This window comes from Macrobrachium rosenbergii, chromosome 12 (assembly GCF_040412425.1).
Source record: "Macrobrachium rosenbergii isolate ZJJX-2024 chromosome 12, ASM4041242v1, whole genome shotgun sequence".
NCBI classification, from domain to species: Eukaryota; Metazoa; Arthropoda; class Malacostraca; order Decapoda; family Palaemonidae; genus Macrobrachium; species Macrobrachium rosenbergii.
In genome coordinates, this window is record NC_089752.1 from 97,280,621 (window position 1) to 97,302,476 (window position 21,856).

The 21,856-nt window shown below is 37.7% G+C and overlaps 2 protein-coding genes across 5 annotated transcripts in view; one reads left to right on the forward strand and one right to left on the reverse strand.

The window, feature by feature from the left end:
• Positions 1-16,402, forward strand: part of LOC136843775 (MTRF1L release factor glutamine methyltransferase-like) — a 171,081-nt gene extending 154,679 nt beyond the window's left edge. For 2 of the 3 annotated variants that reach the window (XM_067112481.1, XM_067112482.1), the window contains 2 exons: positions 12,535-12,646; positions 13,058-16,402. In XM_067112481.1, the coding sequence (XP_066968582.1) occupies positions 12,535-12,646; positions 13,058-13,189 (244 nt within the window). In that variant the 3' untranslated portion in view covers positions 13,190-16,402. The remainder of the gene's footprint in view (positions 1-12,534; positions 12,647-13,057) is intronic. The other variant, XR_010854672.1, reaches the window with a different exon arrangement.
• Positions 16,403-16,767: 365 nt separating this feature from the next.
• Positions 16,768-21,856, reverse strand: part of Dip-C (dipeptidase C) — a 444,612-nt gene continuing 439,523 nt past the window's right edge. For both annotated transcript variants that reach the window (XR_010854671.1, XM_067112480.1), the window contains one exon: positions 16,768-17,376. Coding sequence is in view for 1 of the 2 variants with exons in the window: in XM_067112480.1 (XP_066968581.1) it covers positions 17,286-17,376 (91 nt within the window). In the remaining variant the exon portion in view is untranslated. The remainder of the gene's footprint in view (positions 17,377-21,856) is intronic.

A 21,856-nucleotide genomic window follows, 5' to 3' on the forward strand; every position in this document is an offset into this window, starting at 1 on the left:
CTTTTTGTTCGCTCTCCTCTCAGTTGATTTAGGGACAAATTTGCACCAGGTGAATTGTGGTAATGAGTTTTAGAAGGTGAATGATCCTCTCTTCCATGAGAACTACATTATCATATGCTTTGGCTAATAAGCAGTGTGATGGGCAAGAGGATGTTCGACTTGGGAGAATTTATTTTCTCCAGCTTCACATCTAATTATCTGTCTATACTCGTTATTCTTACTGCCTCCCATTTCATATATTAATAACTTTGCTGACTCTGCTATCCAACTTCTAACTGTTACTACCTTTTTCAACTACAGGCTTTTTCCCCAATTGTACCTATTAATATTTTTTCCTTCATTTAATTTACTTTACATCCGTTCATCTAGCTGTCCAGCCTAAATCCCTGTTTTCACTGGCCTGATTATCAAGAGAGGGTACCATTGCTGGGAGTGAAGTCAGTTTTCAAAGCCAATATTAGGAGATGTTGCATCTCGTCAGCCATTCAACAACATTTGGATAGCTGTCAATCATGAGACTTTTTTTCCTAGAAAAATTCCTTCAAAAAATCATCCTGTCTTATCACTTGAGAGTCACGTTTCAGAGAAGAGTTTGCCAGTTCTCACAAATACAAATAATTCTCAAATACAACCACTCACAAACCCCTAGCATAAAATGTAAGCCATCAGGTATTATTTTTGTGTAAATATTTATATTTAATAATTATAGTAACTGTTGATTGGTTATATCATGTGATAAAATGTAAGCTGGATATAGATATTACACTGATAGTATATAGTTTTGGTGTTTGTGTAATAAAGCACTATCACAATAGTGACTGTTTGCTGAATTATGTTGCGATGATGGGTTAGGATGGTCACTGATAATGATACAGTAGTTTATTTTTCTACCTCAGTTTCAACTTATTCTCTTGATGAATTCACCGTTTTACTATATTTGGTAATGGTAATTACTGTAATAATACAAACTGATAACTCAATTATATATTGATATAGTAATTGTGGACTATGGTAGTAATACTGCAAAAACAATGTTGTTTGTACAGTACCCGTGAAGGTAGCTGTAAACATCAGTAGTTGCACCCAGAACTGGATGTAAAATCTCCATGTGTTGGAAACTAGGAATTTTTTTCTGATGTGAATAAGGCTAAAATTCTGCTAAACTAGATACATTCAATTAATAAACAGGTTTTGACGTAGGAAAAACATATTTTTGGTTGTCACTGTTGAGTCCTCAAGGAGTTACCTTCCATGGTCTACCAGAGCAGACTCAAAGATAGAAGGCAGTTTTTATCTTCAGCGAAGCTGTACCCAGTTGTTTCCATCGTCTAAACCTGGTAGAAGAGGAAGTGATTACAGCACATGTGCAGTCTGCCATATTATCGACAAAAGACCAAGGAGCCGTAAATTTCTGTTGGTCAATGCATGATGATCCTTCGCCCCAATCCCATGCCTTTTCATCAGGGAATTGGGAGGTTTTTGAGGGCGCAATAGCGACTACCAAAAATAGGTTTTTCCTACATCAAAACGTGTTTTTTGATAGTATAGTCACTTGTTTCATCCTCAAGGAGCTTTACAAAGAAATTGACAGGTGACAAAAAGGCTCTCAGATTTTAATCCCATAACCCAAAGAAAAAACTTTTCTGATCTGAGGTCAAGCGACAAGTTTCAAACCCCATTCTTTATTCCGAATACCCCTCAGGTTTTGGTAATAAGGAACAAAAACTAAACACAAACTTATGTTTTAGGGTGAAGTTCTACAGTGACATACCTAAGCATGCTGGGTTTGGTTGCAGTCTTGTCGCACCTTCCTCCAGCGATAGTTAGCATACCCACCCGTCAAGGAGACCCCTGGTTTTCTACTGTAGCGCCTATGGGGTTAGGACTAACCATGCCACCTACTGATACACAGTTAATCGAATTTTGTCTAGCTTGTGGTAGTAATGTTTTAGTAATATTGTCTCTGATGACTATCCTGTACATTTGGAGACTTTTTCGAAAGAAACATTTCTGAAGAAGGCCAACAACATACTTTCCTAATATCATGTGACCTAGGAAAGGAGTGTGGATTTGCCTTTTTAATGAGGGACATTAAAATTATTCTCAGCTCTTGTAGAGAGAGTGGTTTATTTGGGCTAGGGTGTAGGAAAATGGGACCTTCTGGGATGTTTGCTGTGACATCTATGTAAACCTTAAGTGCTTGAGCTGGGCATAATGTTTTGTCTGCTAAATTGAGTTTTCTTATCAGAATAGATTTCCTTCTTAAAGGATTCTCATTCTTGGCCAGAAATGATGGGCCAGGGGACAATAACAACTGATGGTCAGCTGTTTGCATGATGTGTCGTCCCCGTCTAAGAGAGCCCAGTTCACTAATACAAGCTCCTGATGCTAACGCAATCAAAGAAGATCGCCTTTTGCAGCATGCGAGTTGTGGTTGTGTTGGCTCCGCTGAATTGAGGGGTTGGTAGAAGTCTAACCACCTTATTCAGAGACCAAGTAATTGGAAGTCTTTCGGGAGTGGGTCTTCGTAGTGCAAAAGACCAGAGAAGGGAAATGACAGTTTCTATACTAGAGTCAATCCCGAATCCATAAAGCAAGGGTTCTGTTAATGCTGCCTTGTATGCCATGATTGCTTTAACAGCAAGACATTTGTCTTCAAAAACATATACTGTACAGTAATACCTCAAACTTAGGCGAGTTTAGGTTTCAGAATCCCTCGTATAAGGTGAGGATTCGCATGACTTTGGTAGTCACTAAAAATGCTAATAAACAATAAATGCTTATATCTAGAGTTTAAACCCTAAATATGACAAAATCATGCTCCAAAGCACTTTTAATTTCATTTAAAAGTTAGCTCAATACCATACTTTAATCATATTTCATTACAGACACAGAGAGAGAGAGAGAGAGAGAGAGAGAGAGAGAGAGAGAGAGAGAGAGAGAGAGAGAGAGAGAGAGAGAGAGAGAAAGGAGTTATTCTTACATTAGGTATCAAATGATGGAAATTCATGATTTATTTATGAAGGAGAGAGAGAGATGAGAGATTTTTCAGTATCCTTCCGACCATCAGTGGGCAACATTGTCTACCCTTTGTGGTCAGTATGTCAACTTGTCAAGATGATTGAGAGTTTAGGTTTCACCTCCTCTCTCCGATCCTTGGAGAAATGATTTGGAATCTATTTTATTGTTTTAAAATTTTAAATAATTTACTATATAAATGCAAAAAGTTGTAATTATGGCATGGAAAATATGAAAAAATTAATTAAGAACTTCATATTTATCTATAAAACTACAGTTTATAAAACTAATAAACATACATGTTACATATGCATAAAAAATCTCTCATATCTCAGAGAGAGAGAGAGAGAGAGAGAGAGAGAGAGAGAGAGAGAGAGAGAGAGAGAGAGAGAGAGAGAATGTTTACATCAGCAGCTATGTTTGATTGGTTTTGTAAAGTATGCTAGTATCATACAGTATTTATGTACAAAAAATAAAAATAATACAAACTTTTCATACCAGTTTTACACATAAAAGCATGAAAACTTATAAATTACTTCAAAAATTAAACATAACCACTTCTGCAGAGTTTCTCGAGGATTTTGCAAATGTCGTGTGTCTGAAAAAATCGTGTATGCCAATTACTTAGGTTCCAATGAAAAGTTCATGTGTCTGTGAATTCACACACAACTCGATGCGTGTAAGATCGAGGTATTACTGTATAGGAAAATTTAAGTGTCCATAGAAATCTCAGTATGGATATAACCTAACCATATCTTCCATACAGACTGGTATTGTTGAATAGATGATGTCTGTAGTTTTTGCACTAGGTACCTAGTAATGTTGGGTGAGTAATTTTCACAGTAGACAATATTTTAAAAATCCACACATGAAGATCTTGGCTCAGAAAGGAGCATACATAGATGACTTTCCCTCCTACTGTATGAGATAGAACAGCGGATGGTAGTGAAATTGATCTCTTCGCCCGGTGTGTTGGAAAAATAGGAACCAATGCCTGTTTGGCCAATTTGGGGCTATAAAGTAAGCTGTTCATTTGAAGGTTAGAAGCTTGCTCAAAACCTTTGAAATCTGGGACAATGGAGGGAAAAGGTATACTGTCGTCCTCCGTTTTGTTCCAGTCTTATAGGAAGGCATCTCTTGCTGTTGCTTGACTGTCCAAGTTCAGAGACACATACACTGGAAGTTTGTGATTCTCATATGTAATGAACAGGTCCACTTCCAGCTGTGGTAGCATGTTGGTTATTGTTTGAAAAGAGTGATTTTCCAACATCCACTCTGTTGAGGCTGTCATTTTCCTTGATAGAGTCTGCTATTATATTGAGAGACCCTGTGAGGTGAGTTACAGACAAATGCCACTTCCTTGCTTGCACCATCCAAAGGATGGCTAGCATTACCATATTGAGAGGAGGTGAGCGTGATCCCGCCTCTTGATGCAGAACATTGCAGTCATATTGTCTAGAACCAACAAAATATGTGTCTCTTCTGGAGGTGTGAGTTATTTGAGAAACAAAAAGACAGCCATTAGCTCCAGGAAGTTGATACAGTATGACAATTCCTCAGAGTAGCTGACCACCTCCCTGCCACCTGATGATCCTCCCAATGTCCTCCCCAACCTGTCAACGAGGTATCTGTGTGTATTGTTACTCATACAGATGGAGGAGTCAAGGTGACCTGTTTCACCAGATTCCTTCCGGGTCCAAGGCCGAAGTATCTCCACAACTTTTTTATTCGTTTGATGAGGTTGGTCTTGCATCTTTTTTCTTGCATACGATAGCCAGAATTTGTTCACATTTTTTAGTTGCAATCTGAGTGTTGGATCTATTACTGATGCGAACTGCAGCGGGCCTATCATATGTTCTAATTGCTGTCTGGAAACTCTGGGCTGTGCAAGGAACATTGAGGTCTTTTCTTATTCTGTTTTGAACACTGATGGGGAGAGACAACAGGATGTGAAGAGTATCCCAACACAGTCCCAGTCACTGAAAGCATCAGCTGGGCATGAGACAGGATTTTTTCTAATTTATTAGAAAACTTTTTGACTGGAGTCTGTTGACCACTGCTCTTAGGTTTTTCAAGCACTCTTTTCTTGTGGGCCCCCAGATTAACCAATCGTCTAGGTAGGCTATTAGTTGTATTCCTTCTTGTCTGAGTTCTCGAACGAATACTGTTTTTAATTTTGTGAAAATTCTTGGGGCAGTGTTTAGCCCAAAGGGCATGAACTTGAACCTGTCCATATCTTTCCCTATCTGGAACCCTAGGAAGGGGTGGAAGGGAACAGCAATAGGGGCGTGCCAATATACATCTTTCGGATCTATAGAAGCTGTCCCGGTCTCTTTTGGAATGACTGAATGTACTTGGGCAACAGTAGTCATCCGAAACTTTTGGCAAACAATGTGCTTGTTCATTGTTGATAGGTTGAGGATCACTCTTCATTCGGAAGAATTCTTTTTGGGGACACTGAAGAGATGTGCTTAGTGGTGAATATACACGTTTCTCTATGGCTCCCTTTAACAGGGCCTTCTGCACGTAATCTTCCAGAGAGGGGCCTGGTGTTTGGAGGAACCCCTTTAAAGGAGGGGGAGGGGGGATGAAACCATTTCCACCCCAGCCCACGGAGAATAATGCTGTGTCCCCAAGGGGAAGACTTCCATTGCCTGTGATGTTGTCGAAGCTGACCCCCAACCATGCAATTCCTATTGGTATCCACCTCTTCCTCTGCCTTTGTCCTTGTTAGGCATTCCAGGTGTTGCTTTTCCTTTTCCCTTATAAGAGGGTCTTTGGACCTTGTGAAAAGGGTGTCCTTGCTGTTGTTGTTTTCCCTTTGTAGGGAGTTGCCCCTTTAGACCACCTACCTGTTTTTAGGAAAACTTTTGGGGGTGACTGAAGGCTCACATGATTTTTTATGATAATGAGCCTTTTTTGGGGTTGGGTTAAGGAAGTTTGGGGTTTTTTGTTTCCTGAATTCCCCTTTCCCCAAGAAGGCATACACTGTACAATTCTGTTGGCAGGCTTGCTTGTTAAGTTGAGCCACAACAGACTCCTCAAACGGTCCTTACAGCAGGGGTTAGTGAAATAATGAAGTCACATTGGGGAATGACTTGTTGGAGCCCCACAGTGTTTCCATTCGCACTTTTTGGCCACAACAGCAAAAATTGTTCTGGAATCTTCTGGAAGCCTTTTGGTGGCAACTTCTAGCAAGGTGGTAGAGGTTATAATACCGAGGAAGTGGATCCTAGCATGCAGTTCTGCCGAGCTGTCCCCTCTAAGATTCTTGTTGTAGGGGTCTCAAACTGCTTAGCAGCTATATCAAGAGGGAGCTTTTTCCTTTCAAAAGGGAGTTGAAGCATTGCCCATTCCTTGGTGGAATTATTTGAAACTGGGATGACCATGGCAAATGGCTTTAATTCTGCCACTGTCTCATGTTTTCTAGTCACTACAGAATTCTGAAAATCTGCCTTCTTGATTATTTATTTTGAAAGTGAAGGGTCAGAAGGCTGGGGCTACTTGGTGAGCGAATTGGGTCTTATTCAAAACAGAAGTAGAGATCCATTTTCCATTGACCTGGTAAAGTCTGTCTTCTATAGCTTTTAATGCTATTGGCACAGGTAGGAGAACGTTTCTTTAAGTGGTTTTTCCATGTCTGATGAAGGTGGTACCAGGTGCCATTCTGTATTAGGGAATGCTGCCCTGTCTTTAAATTCTACATCTACAACTTCGATCATGGTTTTTCTCTCATTAATTAGATACTTACCATTGGGAGAGAAAATGCACACTGAGGCATCTCGCCAAGGATTATCAGTATCATCAGCGGTGAATATTGGAGCCCTTATTATGTTTTGATATGAAGTTTTGTAGTCTGAACTGACCATTTGGTTGTTTCCAGTTGGAATTCTAACATTAGACTTTGTTTGGGCAGAATTTGTATCCACTCTCACTTTTCGGTTACAGGATGCAGTACTTTTACACTTTGGGGTGTACAGGACTGATCTAATTTGCTTTTTGGAATCATGTATCACGTCCCTTATCTATTGCTGTTCTGGGGCAAGGACATCATTGATGTTACTCATAATTTCCTTATGGAATTGATCAAGTGTCTCAAACTGTGCATCCCTTTTGGGGGAGCTTGCACAATCTGACTGAGTTTCAACAACTGAACTACTGTATAACTGCTTGTTAACCAAAGACCAGAAGTCCTTGGCGAGTTATTATACCCCTCAGAAAATGTAGTCATTTCAGTCAGGTTTAGGTGGTTAGCTGAAATTTGTCCCTGATCCTTCCGTGTTCAGCAGGGACATTTCAGTGGCAATGTCCACTTCATGTTCATTAGTAGGAATGTCACCTCCATGTAAAGTTTCCTCTACTGCCTCCGCAGGGTTAACCTGGGAGGTACTGGGGACTGATGTTACAGGGTTATAGCTCAAACATAGATTTTGTTTTGAAAAACAGTTAAATATGTGCTGCCTGAGCTCTGCTGGAAAGATATAATCTCCCTCATCTTCATCCCTTCTGAACCCTAGGACCCATCAAGACAGCTTAAAACAAGCTGTTTTGTCCTTAAAACTTGCTGCCAGGAGCATACTGCAAATTTTGCACATATCTGGTGACCAAACAGATTTTCCTTGTTTTTTTACAAGGACTGCTCATGGCAGGTGGTATGGGCTGTGCCCACTGGCAAAAAACAAACTGAGCAATTTGCCTAGGGTCCTGCATAATGGCGGCCCCGTAGCTTTATAAAGCAAGTTGTTATTGGACACTAGTTAGTACTAATTGTCTGTAGTTCATATATAGATAGTATATTTGATATTACAGGCTAATTTGATTACAAGTGTGCAGCTTTAATATATTTTATTTACCATATTGTTATATGTGTTAAATATCTATGTAAACTTAAACACTCTAAGATTTAGGTTAGTTTTGGCACCAGTATATAGCTGTATTAATATACGCTGTTAGTCCTTTTGTAAAGGCTATGTGAAATTTAATTTTGAATCTCATGCCATTCAAGCTAACTGCTATAAACTAATTTGTTTAATTAACCCAAACTACTGTTTTACATGGCTTAGGGTAATGCTTCTAGCATATCTATGTTAGGGTAATAATAGAGGATTTCTTAGAGGACTCTTGCTTAACCTATTCTAGGCCATTGCCTAGTCTAGGCTTATTTAAATCACACTTATGGGTATGAACTATACCAGAAAGAATGCTCTTATAATTAGTTTGCTGTTTTACCTGGCCAAGACTACCCTTTTATCTGATAGACTGCCCTTTTATCTGATATCGGCCACTGCTTTATTTAATTTGAGCTACTGTTTTAGACAACTGCCTGGTCTAGGTTTATATCACCTTTAAAGAAACAGGCTACATAAGAACTCCACTAATAAGTAGCCTTACAGATAAGCTACTGCATTGTAAAACTAGGTTTATCATTTTATCAATCCTAGGCTATTGATTATATTTAATCCTAGGCTATTTGGTCTAAACTACTGCTTAGGCCAAAAATATGGTATTTCTTAAAATGTCCACTCTTAGCCTAGTATAGGGTATTGCCTAATCTGGATTATTTTAGATCACTCTTAAAAGTATAGGCTATAATAAAACAAACTCACTAATATGTAACCTTCTAGCTAAGCTACCATTTTTGTCTAGCCCAGGTTGTTGTTTATATGTAATCCTAGGCTATTTGGTCTAAACTACTGCATAGGCCAATAATAGGATATTTCTTTAAAAGTTCTCACTTAGCCTAGTATAGGATATTGCCTAATCCAGATTATTCAGATCACTCATGAATGTATAGGCCATATAAAACAGTAACTCACTAATGTGTTATAGCTAGGCTATCACTTAAAGGTTCTTACTTACTCTAATCTAGGCTACTGCCTAATCCAGGATAATTAATTCACATTTAAGGGTAAGGGTTACATAAAACACAATTACCTTAATACATAAACTTAAAGCTAGGCTACCATCTCATCTAGCACAGATTACCATTTCATCTAGTATATACTAGGTTACTTGGTCTAAGCTCACGCTTAGTCCAATAATGGGATATTTTGTAAAAGGTTATCACTTAACCTAGTATAAGGCACATTTAGATCACGTTTAAGTGTATAGGCTATACAGTATAGCTAGTCTTGCCCAAATTGTTGCTATTATCTAATCCTAGGCTCCTTGGCCTAGGCTACGCTACTGCTTAGGCCCATGGTAGGGTTAAAGGGTTCTTACTTACCTTAGTTTAAGTTACTGCCTAATCCAGGTTATTTAGTTCACACTTAGGGATATGTAATCCTAATTTATAGGCTACAGACAACATCCACTATTAATGTAGTCTAAGTTATTCTCACTTAATCTGATCTAGGTGCCTAGATTATTGTAGACATCGTATAATTTGAAAGGATTTTCTATAATGATAAATTGTGGAACATTTATTTTAGTTAAAACATCTAATTAAGAATGACAAATTCTTTAAAACAATTTGCTCTTTTCAAAACTACCAATCAGCGATTGTGACTAAGAGCCGGCCATGTGCTAGCAAGAAATGCCGGGTTTTCAGCCTTCACACACAAATTAATTACCAATTCCAAAAGTTTAAAACTAAAACTAAACTAAACTTAAAGTTAAGCATAAAATTAAGCACCTAACGTGCTTCTTTAGATGTTTCCATAATAAAATCAGAGAAAAATCTGAGTTTGTGGAGCACCGGTAACAAAGTACCTGTAAACTGTTCAGAGTTGACCGAAGAGAAAATATGGCTTCTTGGCCTTCCTGCCGGTCTGTTTGTTGAGAATATGGTAGACTGCGCATGCGCTGTAATCACGCTATAATCACTTCCTCTTCTAGCAGATTATGGCGATAGAAACAAATGGGTACAGCTTCGCTGAAGATACGGAAAATGTCCTCTCATGTTATAGTGTTTATCGTTATGACACATTGCTTGGCCAAAAGACCAACTAAAAGAAAATTCTTTGATATTAGTTTGGTCACCATGGAGCTTTGGTAGACAATGGAAGGTAATTTCTTGAGGACGAAACAAGCGAGTACACTATCAAAATACCACATACAGTAAACCCCCGTATTTGTGGGGATGTACCACACCCCCCTGCGAATAGCTAAAACCTGCGAATACAGAACCAGAACCTTTCTAAAAGCACTCAGAACTGCCTATTTTGATAGTTCAAACACACAAAAAACTAAAAATGCCTATACAGGTATTAGCCTACTTACGATGGGGTTAGGTTCCAAAAAACCCATTGTTTGTTGGAAAAAAAGTATCTCGAACATAGCCTAGCCTACACTAGGGTATTTGGTACCATGTATACTGTACATCTATGGTAGCCTAGCCTACACTATAAAATATACTCTATGCATACACAGTGTAGTCATTATTAATATCAGCTAATTCTGGAGGTTCATGCAGTGACTTATGATAATTCAATACAAAGAGAAATTGAATAACAAACAAGAATTAGCTTAGCCTACACTATGGTTTATCATACACATATATGGTAGCCTAGCCTACATTATACAGTACTGTACTCTATATTTACATGTTGTATTATACAAACATCAATGTAACGAATATGCATTTTTTCATGTGTCTTTTAAAATGTTATGCCTTAATTCACTGTATCCAATAATATTGTATATATTTTTATATTGCTTTTGTATTATAAATTGCGATCAATGTTTTGGTTTGGAAATCGATAACGCGTTAAATTTATTTTGCTTTATTTAACTCAGTTCAGAGTGCTTTTCTTGCTTCTAGTTAATGTAAATAAATCTTTAGATACTTTATTTATATGGGACAAGGTTATTTTTCGTTATATGAACTGTTTTTAAGTCGAAATATAACTTAAATATGTCTCGTTGTGAAATTAACTTAGCTATTTTTTTCATTAATAGATGACATTGGCCGTTTGGGGGCGTTTGTTTTGCGTAAAAAAATCAAGATTCCGTTTACTATTTTCACTTGATTTCATAAACGAACTTTACATATTTATCATTTATCGGCATAAAAATAGCAGTAATGTGTTCTTTCATGCCCAGTAGTGTTGATTAAAATACTTTCTCTCCAATTTTAATTATAGTCGAGTTTCATCCATGTTGCCAATGCATGATAATTTATAGTCATTAGCAGCTTGAACATTGTTTATTCAGCTTCAGCAACAACTTGCAGCTTAAATTTAGCAGTATATTTCCTTGCTGATCTTTTATCCATACCGAATAAGGGCACAGTGTAAAAATATATCAGTCATATTCTGCTTAACTTCATTTGTACTATGTAACTACAGTAATTGTGTATTACCGTACAATGGTTGAAATACAAGCAAAACGGCTGTTGTTATCCGATTCGGTGATAAGCAAAACAACAATTTCGCAGTCGGTTACTTATGGCTGTACGCATTTACGCAAAAGTATAACGTTACTAACAATACTTTTATAATTTTCTTTTACTTTTTTAACTAGAGGATGGGATAAAGGGATGGAGGAAAAGAAGTTGGTCTATTGTAATTTGGTCTCTCTCACTGCCTGATTGTATGCTGCTGCCTGCACCTGCACGAAATTTAAAAATATTTCATAAATATTGTTGTATCTGTATTAATTGCTTACCCCATTGCAAAATCGAATTATCGTAAGGCTAAAAAGTGCATTTAGTCATGAAAATGAGATGAAAATGCAGTAATTGGTGAATATTTCTCACTGAAAAATCCTGTGAATGGGCAAATTTTCAACGAATAATGTATATATATGTTCCATAAAGAAATCCGCGAATAGGTGAGTCCGCGAATCGTGAGACCGCGAATACGGAGGGTTTATTGTATATGTATGGTAGTATGTAGTTCCAAAATGGTGATAATTTGCTTTGACAGAAAGAACAGTGACATAATAGAATATGCAACTTGGGCTTGCCTGCAAGTCAAGCTTAAATCCTCAGTTAAAAACTGGCTAATTAGAGGGCACATCTAATTTGTCTTACGGAAATTACAGTATTTCAGGAAGCTAAAAACACACTAGAAACATCTGAATTACGCCAAATATAACAAGGGAAAAAATTCACATTAAAAAGCAAAGAACATTAAAGTAGCAAAGGTTACGCACAGTCATTGATGAGAAAAAAGTGAAGAGCCCAAAAAGATGAAAAGGAAGAAGTCAGTATTAATACTGTTGGGAGCTGAAAACTCTCAAGATTCCTAAACAAAGACACAGGAGATTCTGACAAAATTATGTTCAGTGCTACAGATTTACTAGCAGTGATGTGGGTAGTTGGTGGATCCAGATGCCACATGCACAAATGATCACTCTTCTTGTGTCAGGAAGATAAGAACCTGTCTGGGACATTCGAGATCACAGTTGTGAGCATATATGATAGCTCATTTCTATTGTTCTCAGCTTTACATGTTTAGTTTCCATGACAAAAATTAGTGTATCCACATTTGTTATACAGTATAATGTTGTTTTGCTTTAATTTAAAGTAGTTATTTTAAGGAAGATAGTAATGAGTTTTCATTTCAAATTTAGCTACGAAGATATGAGGGCCCTTGATGGTGGAAAAGAAGGATTAGACATGATAAAACCCATCCTTTTACAGTTTCAACATCTTTTGTCTGCAGGCAAATATTTAATTTTAGAGGTAAGTTTTGAAAAAGTAGGCCAAATGTAATTGTTTTTATATGTAAATCCTGTACTTGATATAAATTGATATTGTTATAAAAAATAGATATTGTCATCTTTATAACTGTAAAGTAGTGTAACAGAGCCAGTGAGTCTCTCATCTCTAAACTCAAGAGGGTCACACCTTTATTTTTAATGAGAGGGGGAAATTTAGAGCAAGGTAAAGTTAAAGTTGGACATCTAGGTGTGAAGAGACCAAAAGGAACAGATAAAAAGTAAAAGGGAAAATCAGTGCATCTAGGAACAAAGGGGTTGCAAAGAAACTTATTACAGTACTGTAAAGTATTATTTTTGAATTTGCTTTTGCTGCACTTCAAGATTATTGTATCTCTCTCTGACACACCTGCTTTTTTCCTTTTTCTTTTTGTAGGTTGATCCATGTCATCAGTACCTCATTCCAGCATGGATGGCAAAGCAAAAGGATATGAAACTCAAGCTTTTAGAAATTATTGAAGATTTTCAAGGAAAAGTAAGGTTTTTGAAATTTGTTAAATCCAGTTAAACATAGCTGTCATAGAGATGCAGTGTGTTGATAAGTAGAACGCGTCAGATTCAAGACTCAAGACTCCTCCAACAGCCCTTTATTGTTATGTAGCACTCTTGCCTTTAGTTACACTTAAGATGGTGCTCAAGAGGCTTAGAAAAAAATTAAGTAGAAATTCCCAATTTAGTTTTACATCTACAGAAACTTAAATTTTGCATCCTGGTCATCTAGTTAGTACAGTAATAGGGATAACACTTATTTAAATAGAGGCCCTTGGGAAATGGCGATATGGAAAAATGGTACAATGTACCAAACATAGCCTACTATTTGTCATATATTCAACTTTGTTTACCATAAGTGTTATTTTTGTTAATGTGTACAGCTTTTTCCCTGTTCACGAAAAATTAATTCCCTTTTGTGATTAAGTAACGTTACGAAAGTTGAGGGTTCTAGAATTATGGGTTCTTTGGTAAACCAGGATCAACAGATGAAACCTTTGCCCAAGTATTTCAACCTTCTCACAAATTAAGTGCAAAAAATTAAATTTTCATCTCTTGAAAAGGGTAATAGAATAAAAAGAAAAATCTGTTCATTGTAAATTGTCAAAGATAGGTCAGCAGTTGTAGCCTATCCCACTGTCATTTTTTCTTTATATTTTGAATGTATAATTATCATGAAAATTTTCATGTTCTGTTGGAGGCAAATTAAAAGTTCTGTAGATGCAGTATTGTCAAAGTTCTTTCCAGAGATGAATTTTTTTGAAGAATTTATTACGAGTCCTTGGATATTGCTAGTTTACCTGCCATTGTGTGAGAAGAAAATAAGTTCAGAGCCTCAACTGAAGAGGTGGTAGATTTCAGTATTCTTTCATTCACATATTTTATATCTAAATATGATAAATTATAATCAGTATTAAGAAAGAGGTAAAGCTATAATTTGCATTCATTTTGGTCATGGATCAATAATGAAAAAAATATTTTAATTTGCATTTTTCCTAGGTATAAAAACCATAGCCTTTCATATATGGAGTATCCTATAGTGCATGCACTGGACCAGCATAAGGAATGTAAAGGCCTGGGGACCAGAGAGGAACTGCCTCGATCGTTCCTTTCTGCAGCATCATTTCAACCAGTGCCCACAGGGCTGGAAACTTCCAAATTCACCACATATGTTGAAAAAGGGATGTTGGAAAAAGGGATGGGATCCATCGATAGAGGAGAACAACAATCTTTAAAGAGCAGTCTCTATCCATCCTGAAGGACTGCAACTACCCTGGCTCTGCTCTGTGTAGTGATTGAGCAATACAAAAGGTCCAGCCATGACATGACTCTAAATTAATGCCTCTGTCAAATTTTTTTCCATTGCATCATTCATTAAGCAGCAGACAGCCTCCAAATGAAGGAGGGCGTAATATTTCTTTTACATGGAGAGAGGAGGGGGGAGTAGCTTGCTCTATCTGCTGGCTGCAAGGGAACCACTTGACCCACACATCAAGGAGTTCATCTTGGCCAAAACACCATAGGAAAGCTCTGACCTTGGTAACCTCTTGGAAACACTGCTTCAAATTGGTGGGAATGGGCTCCAGGGGACTGGGTCCCCTGGAGCTCAAAGATTCTCCCCCAGCACGAATTCCTGCAGCATCCACCACGGGGGAAACTTCGTCTTAATGCTCCCAATCTCCCATCCACTCCTGTTCTGCCGAAGACGAAACCCTCAAGATGACAGATAACATCTGATGAACCTGGGGATGACACTGCAGATACTGTGGGGTCAGGGACAAAAGCCAAGCAGTGTTGGAGCGAAGAACATGGAGGAGACAGTGCCCAAAGGCTTGGTGAACAGATTCATTGTGGGGACGGTCCTGTCCCAGAACACTCCCTGTTTTAAAGGAAGTGACTAGCCCCTCTAGCAGGAGTCCTCCAATGACTGACACAATTAACTCCAGCAGCTTCTGTCTCCATCTGCAGGGAGAATGAAAGCAGTGCGGGGAAAAATAGTGCCACAAGCGCCATCTTACGGAACAATGAAAATTATCCCAGGTAGAGCAACTATCCCAAGAGGAGACCCAACCCCTGAATGAAGGCGAGCAGAAGGCAGCACTGCACCTCTGCCTTGATTTTTGGTTACCTAAGTACGGCCTCTGCTGGGGTTCCTTCACAACACATGATGATGCGAAGGATGGTGAGAGACTAGGTTGGGAAGAGGGGTAGGGATCTTTTGCTCTTCTCCATTTATCTCCCACTCTCTTGTAACAACCTGTGCATCCATGAGGAAGGGGGGCTGGATGGGGAGAAGTTTATACCCCCACATTCTCAGCTACTGGAGGGACATCTGATGGTTGGGGTTGACAATTAACACATTCACCCTCTCCCAACCAAGGAATCCAGAAAGGCTGCGGGAAAGCCAAGCCTTCCTTTACTGAAGTAATGAAGCTGATTGCATAGCCTCATCACCTGAGGAGAGATGAATGGTTTTGATGGAAGGAATATCAGCCTCGTCTTGTCTAGAAGTAGAAGTGTTAGGGGAGGGGAATGGAAACAGGCATCACTTCCAGCATAGGCCCACTGTCAATGAAAGCTAGGAACCCCTTCCTAGGCTTCCTTTGCCATCTATGGAAATGCTCCCATTGAGGAAAAGAGTAAGACTTGAATTCTTAACTAAGGGAATCACGAGTGCATGTTTTCATACAATGTGAAAATCTTCTGCAAAGGGAGACATGAATCGACTAAAAGGTCGACTATGGCCCACACAGCAGCGCTGAACCTGTTTACTCATCATGAAAATTACCTAGAAAATTTAATACACAGAACACAAGAAAACAAAGCAAATCCACAGACAGCGACAATGTCAGAATGCAAAAGAACAAAGGAAAAAAGGTACTTAACCAAACCACAAGCAGACAAAGAATGAGATGACAGTAAAGAACTTGTTAATCATTTGGCACCTGGGGACACAATGATTGGAGTGGGTCAGAAAGTGTGGCTCACAGCTGGTCCAGCACACGAGATGTAGGATACTCCATTTGTGAATCTAGTACATGTGCTGTAGGATTCTCCACGTGTGAATAAAATTGTTCATGTCATGTAAAATAAAAATCCATTATTGTAAAATATTGGCAACACTTAAACTTTTTCCTGTAAATATGTAAATAAAGGTTATGGAACAACTGTGATAGCATGAAAATATCATAATGAAAAATATTCAAGACAATAAATTATAACTATAATCATTTTCAAGAATTTTTTATACCCTTTTGCTCTTATTAATCAGCATTACCATAATGCAAATATTTGGTCATAAACAAATGAGCAAAATTGAAAACTAAATGAAGGTCAACATGTGGGTACATGATCTTTTTACATGAAAGTTTTCATTAAAGTTCTTTGTCTCAAAAATTTTTAATGATATTCTAAGATGACTTTCAGAACCCTTGTCTAGTCTAGATCAAAACCCAATAGAACCCACAATATATTTTTCTTGTGTGGGGCATTTTTTGCTATCCTGATGCAACTGCTCTTGCATTTCAAACACACAGTCACAAAGCTGTTACCTAAACACCAATTTCTAAAGCTTGCAGGAGTAAAAGAAAGGCACACTGCAGAGGCTTGACTAGTTTTATAAGAAAATCTATTGTACTTTTTATATTTTATTATCCCATATTAATTCTTTTTACTTTTGAACAATATGAAATGTAAATAAATGTTCATTTACAAAATGTAGCACCCTCAGTTATGAACTGGATTATACATAAATTTGGCTTTATTCCAAAATCACAATAAAACCCAACAATAAAAACAGCTGATAAAATATAACACCCACGAGAAAAGTATTAAACTTGTACCCAACAATATAAAACTTTAAAAACCAAAGCAAGTTTATGTAACTGGTATTATTCAGAGTTGACTTAGGCCAATATATTTGCAAGTGTAAAATATCTAAATCCAATGACTAAATTTGGTAATTCTTTGGTCAAAAATTTTACAAATGTTTCAGAACTGTAAACTGAACATAAAATACTATTTGGTCAGTAAAATGAAAAACAAAACTTTCAACCCTGAAGCCTTCCTATTTCAACTCCGAAACTCTCCTAGACAGGAAAGAGTACAATCTGCTGTTAATTGGCCAACTTTGATTGAGCATGAAGCTGAGGAATAAACACTTCTGTCTGCCGTCCTTCTGCCATGAGTGCTTCAATTTCCTCCACCCTGTGGGAAAATGAAATTTTAAATGAAGCTATTAATATTTTATTTAACCATAAAAAATGCTACAAAAAAATTTAATTGTTTGTATTTTGAAATGTAATTATTTGTATTCTGACATTCACTGAGCCTAAGCTACATGCCTAAACTTGACTGCTTACCAAAGTGACTACATGAAAGGTAAAGGCAGAAGGCAATGTAGCTGGGACTACAGGTACACAGCAAAGAACCTTTAGTGAAATCTACAGGTTTTAACCAGATTCTACATATAGTATTCCCTTCACAAGCATATTAAACTATGCAATGTTAGCATTAATCTGGGAACATGTACAATGCAAAAAATATTTAGTGTCATTGACATTGTGTGAAGCCACACTGCGAAGAACCTTTAGTACCATTTATAGTGTGCCATGCAAGTCACAGTAAGTAGTACACCCCTACATGGCACATAATCAACAGCAGACTGTGGTTATATAATTAAATGTTTCCCTTTTACATGCCATAGGAACTTGCAGAAAAGTATGCAGTACAACAGATTTATGATACAATGTTTTTCTTTACTGAATTACAATTTTCTATACAAACAGGAATTCACTACTGTATAATGTACACCAATCATCATAATTATGAAATACACATCCTTCAAAGGCAGCTGAGCTTGTCAGCTAGGAAAGATGTTAAAACATATATGTATGCATTACATTGTTTGCATACCTCATTACTTTTTCAATGCATTCACTAGGGTTCAAAGCTGTAATGTTTGATCAATCTTGTATTCCTTTCTAAAGAAAGAAGTCTGTATCTCATGCCTTTCAATTTATCATTCATAGGAATCTAAGGGCACTGAAGGGATTTATAAAGATACAGCTTCAAGTAACTCTTGAGACATGGTTGATGAAGGCCATCTTCCACAGCTATATAATTTCTTATACAGCCATTTAACTGAAGGGTCACATACGATTATAAGGGGCTGTAGTGACCCATCTTGAAATATTCAGATCAACCTTAGTCCAGCAAGCACCTCTACCTATGCCCCCTCCCATTCCTTGTTAAAAGAGAGAGAGATGGAAACATATCTTAGACACTGCTAAGATAGGTACTCAAAGGTACCTTTAATAGGCTGACCTAGCTGATACCTCAGCCTAGATGCTATTCCTGAATGGAAACACGGGAAGAAAGTGAGTTCATCAACTGCATTCATCTCCCAGGATTACACTTTGCAACAGAAGAAAGTGAGTTCAGCCACTCTGCATTCATCCCACAGGAATACACTTTGCAAAAGTTCTTAAACGAGGTGTTTCTCTGTCCACAACCTGCTAAGCAACCACTGCAGGTCCCAAGAAGATATCTATGGGCCTATAGGTAACGTCCCTTTGGCAGAATGAGGAAAGGAATGTCCACAACCTACACACCTGCTCTTATCCTAAAAGATTAAGGATGGTCATAAGCCCTGACTTCTTGTATCCTCGAATGAGTAAGGTGCCTGATGTCCTCCACAGAGGTCATAAGCTTGTTACCTGACACAGCCAGAGAAGGAAGGACATTCTGGGCAGCCCAACCTTATGCTAGCCTAAGACCAAGAAAGGCACTGGTACTCCAAACTAAGAGCCCTAGTCCTTTCAGGAATTATCTTACAGCTCATACTGAGCATAAACAGCATCCTGTCTAGAACTAACCACAGAGAGAGAGAGAGAGAGAGAGAGAGAGCGCATCCCTCTGATGTAGGACAGGATGCTAGGACACTTCTTGCCACTTTCCACTGAGGCTAGGTTGGACAAACAGATTGTCCAGAGAGAGCTCTAGGGTGAGGTGTCACCCAAGGACTTGTAAGGTGTTAGAGGTAGGCTGTGATGGCCAGGTTTGCCTCCCACCAAGCAAACAACGCTACTGCTGTACAAAAAAAAAAAAAAAAGAAAGTCCTGTATGACCTGTCATCCATGGATAACATTAACATGAGGGGAAATCCTAGCTCTTGGTCTGATATCTGGCTAATGGCTACAGGCAAGCCTTAAGAAGTTGGTCTCACTGAGGATGAATGAGAGTCCGTAACCTGCTGAACTGGCACTCTGACCAAAGACATCTATAGCAAAATCCCCGGCTCTTTGCAGCTAAGCCCTGCCCACTGCATGCCAGTGATTGGCTAGCTCTCGAAAGGGAATGATGTCACACTAATTAACAGTCCATATGACTACCAGTACCAATTTGGCTCCTTTTGGTAATGTTGAGCTCTGTGCATGAATGATGACTCCACAGATTTGAGTTCTTGGAGTTGTGAAATCTCCAACTGATATCTCCAATAAAAGATATATTAAGTTACATAATATCATTATGAAGGTCTTGAATCATTCTGTTTGTGCATCTCTCTCTCTTTTTTTTTTTATCATGCGCAGTCTAAATACACAAACATCTTGCTTTTTTTTTTTTTTTTTTAAATTGGGGTTGGCCTGCATAAGCTACCCTGCATGTCAAATGTTAATTTCACTGTGAGATTTGGCCTACATATCAAACATATTTTGTGGCAAAAACAGGGCATAGGCCACACATCAATTTCCTATATTTTGAGGCAATGACAAGGCTTAGGCCTACAAATCAAATTCTTATACTGTATTTTGAGACAATGACAGGGCATAGGCCTACACAGTAATTTCATATTTCAAATGTTTTCTACCTGTATCTGTTGGAAATAGAGTAGCTTTTAATTAATATAGTAGCTCCGACCCCACAATATATAATGTGTGTGCATAAGATGAAATGCATGTTTAAGCACGTGCATATACACATACATGCGTACTGTACATGTGCCGATGGCCATACTAAATGTAACGCCACTTATACCACAGAGAATAAAAGTAAAATTTGTGTGCATGTAGCTGAAGGCACACAGACCAATCATAAGGCTGTCTCAGCCTTACACACAACTATCGAACTGCTCTCAATGAATTATATTGAAAATATATTTACAAAAGGGATAACAAATTGCACTACTGTGATGAGTAAATATAAAGCATTTCTATGAAAATGAAGGCTATGGTAGGAAGGCATCATAAGATACATAACGAAATAAGAAAAAATAAATGACAGCTGAAAAAATTATGTATGAAATGATTCAAACCAGTTTGCGAGTAGCCCATGAATCATTTGATTTTACGGGCATTCTTGTAGACTACCATGTTGGGCAAAAGGATACATAAGTGTCAGTAAATCTCTCTCTCTCTCTCTCTCTCCTCCATTCTAGCATAGACTATATTCATAAAGACCTTGATTGCTTTTAACCCTTAAACGCTGACTGGATGTATTGTACGTCGACTAAAATTGTCTGTCGGGTGCCGAGTGGACGTACGGTACGTCGGCTACAAAAAGTTTTTTTAAATATTCGCGGAAAAATAGTTATAGGCCTAGTTTGCGAAAGATTTTAAATCACGCGCCTTGAGGGATGCTGGGAGTTAACGGATCACGCTGTTGTTTTGTTTACAAGCATTACCCAGGCGCGCATGCGCGAATTTCTTTTTCTCGCACTACATAGCATCAGCGACGCATCTCAGAAATTCTTTCATCACTTTGTTGTAATTTTTGCACCATTTTATATTAGCCGTTACATAAAGTTTTATATATGAAAATGTGCGCAATTTCATGTAGAATACAACAAAAAACAACCCATGGTTGTAGCTTTTATAAGTTTTGAAATATTTTCATATAAATCACGATAAGTGCCAAAATTTAAACCTTCGGTCAACTTTGACTCGACCAAAATGGTAGAAAAATGCAATTGTAAGCTGAAACTCTTACATTCTAGTAATATTCAATCATTTACCTTCATTTTGCAACACATTGGAAGTCTCTAGCACAATATTTCGATTTACTGTGAATTTAAAAAAACTTTTTTCCTTACATCCGCACGGTAACTTGGCCGAAAATCTTAGAAATTCTTTTGTCACTTTGTCGTAATTATTGCACCGTTTTATATTAACCATTACATAAAGTTTGATATATGAAAATGTGCGCAATTTCATGTAAAACACAACAAAAAACAACCCATGGTTGTAAATTTTATCAGTTTTGAAATATTTTCATATAAATCACGATAAGTGGCCAAATTTCAACTTTCAGTCAACTTTGACTCGACCGAAATGGTCGAAAAACGCAATTGTAAGCTAAAACCCTTCCATTCTAGTAATATTCAATCATTTACCTTCATTTTGCAACAGATTGGAAGTCTCTAGCACAATATTTTCATTTATGGTGAATTTTTGAAAAAACTTTTTCTTTACGTCCATGTGTAGTAACTCGGCCGAAAATCTCAGAAATTCTTTCGTCACTTTGTCGTAATGTTTGCACCATTTTATATTAGCCGTTACAAAAAGTTTTATATATGAAAATAGGCGCAATTTCATGTAGAATACAACACAAAATAACTCATGGTTGTAGCTTTAATCAGTTTTGAAATATTTTCATATAAATCACGATAAGTGCCAAAATTTCAACCTTT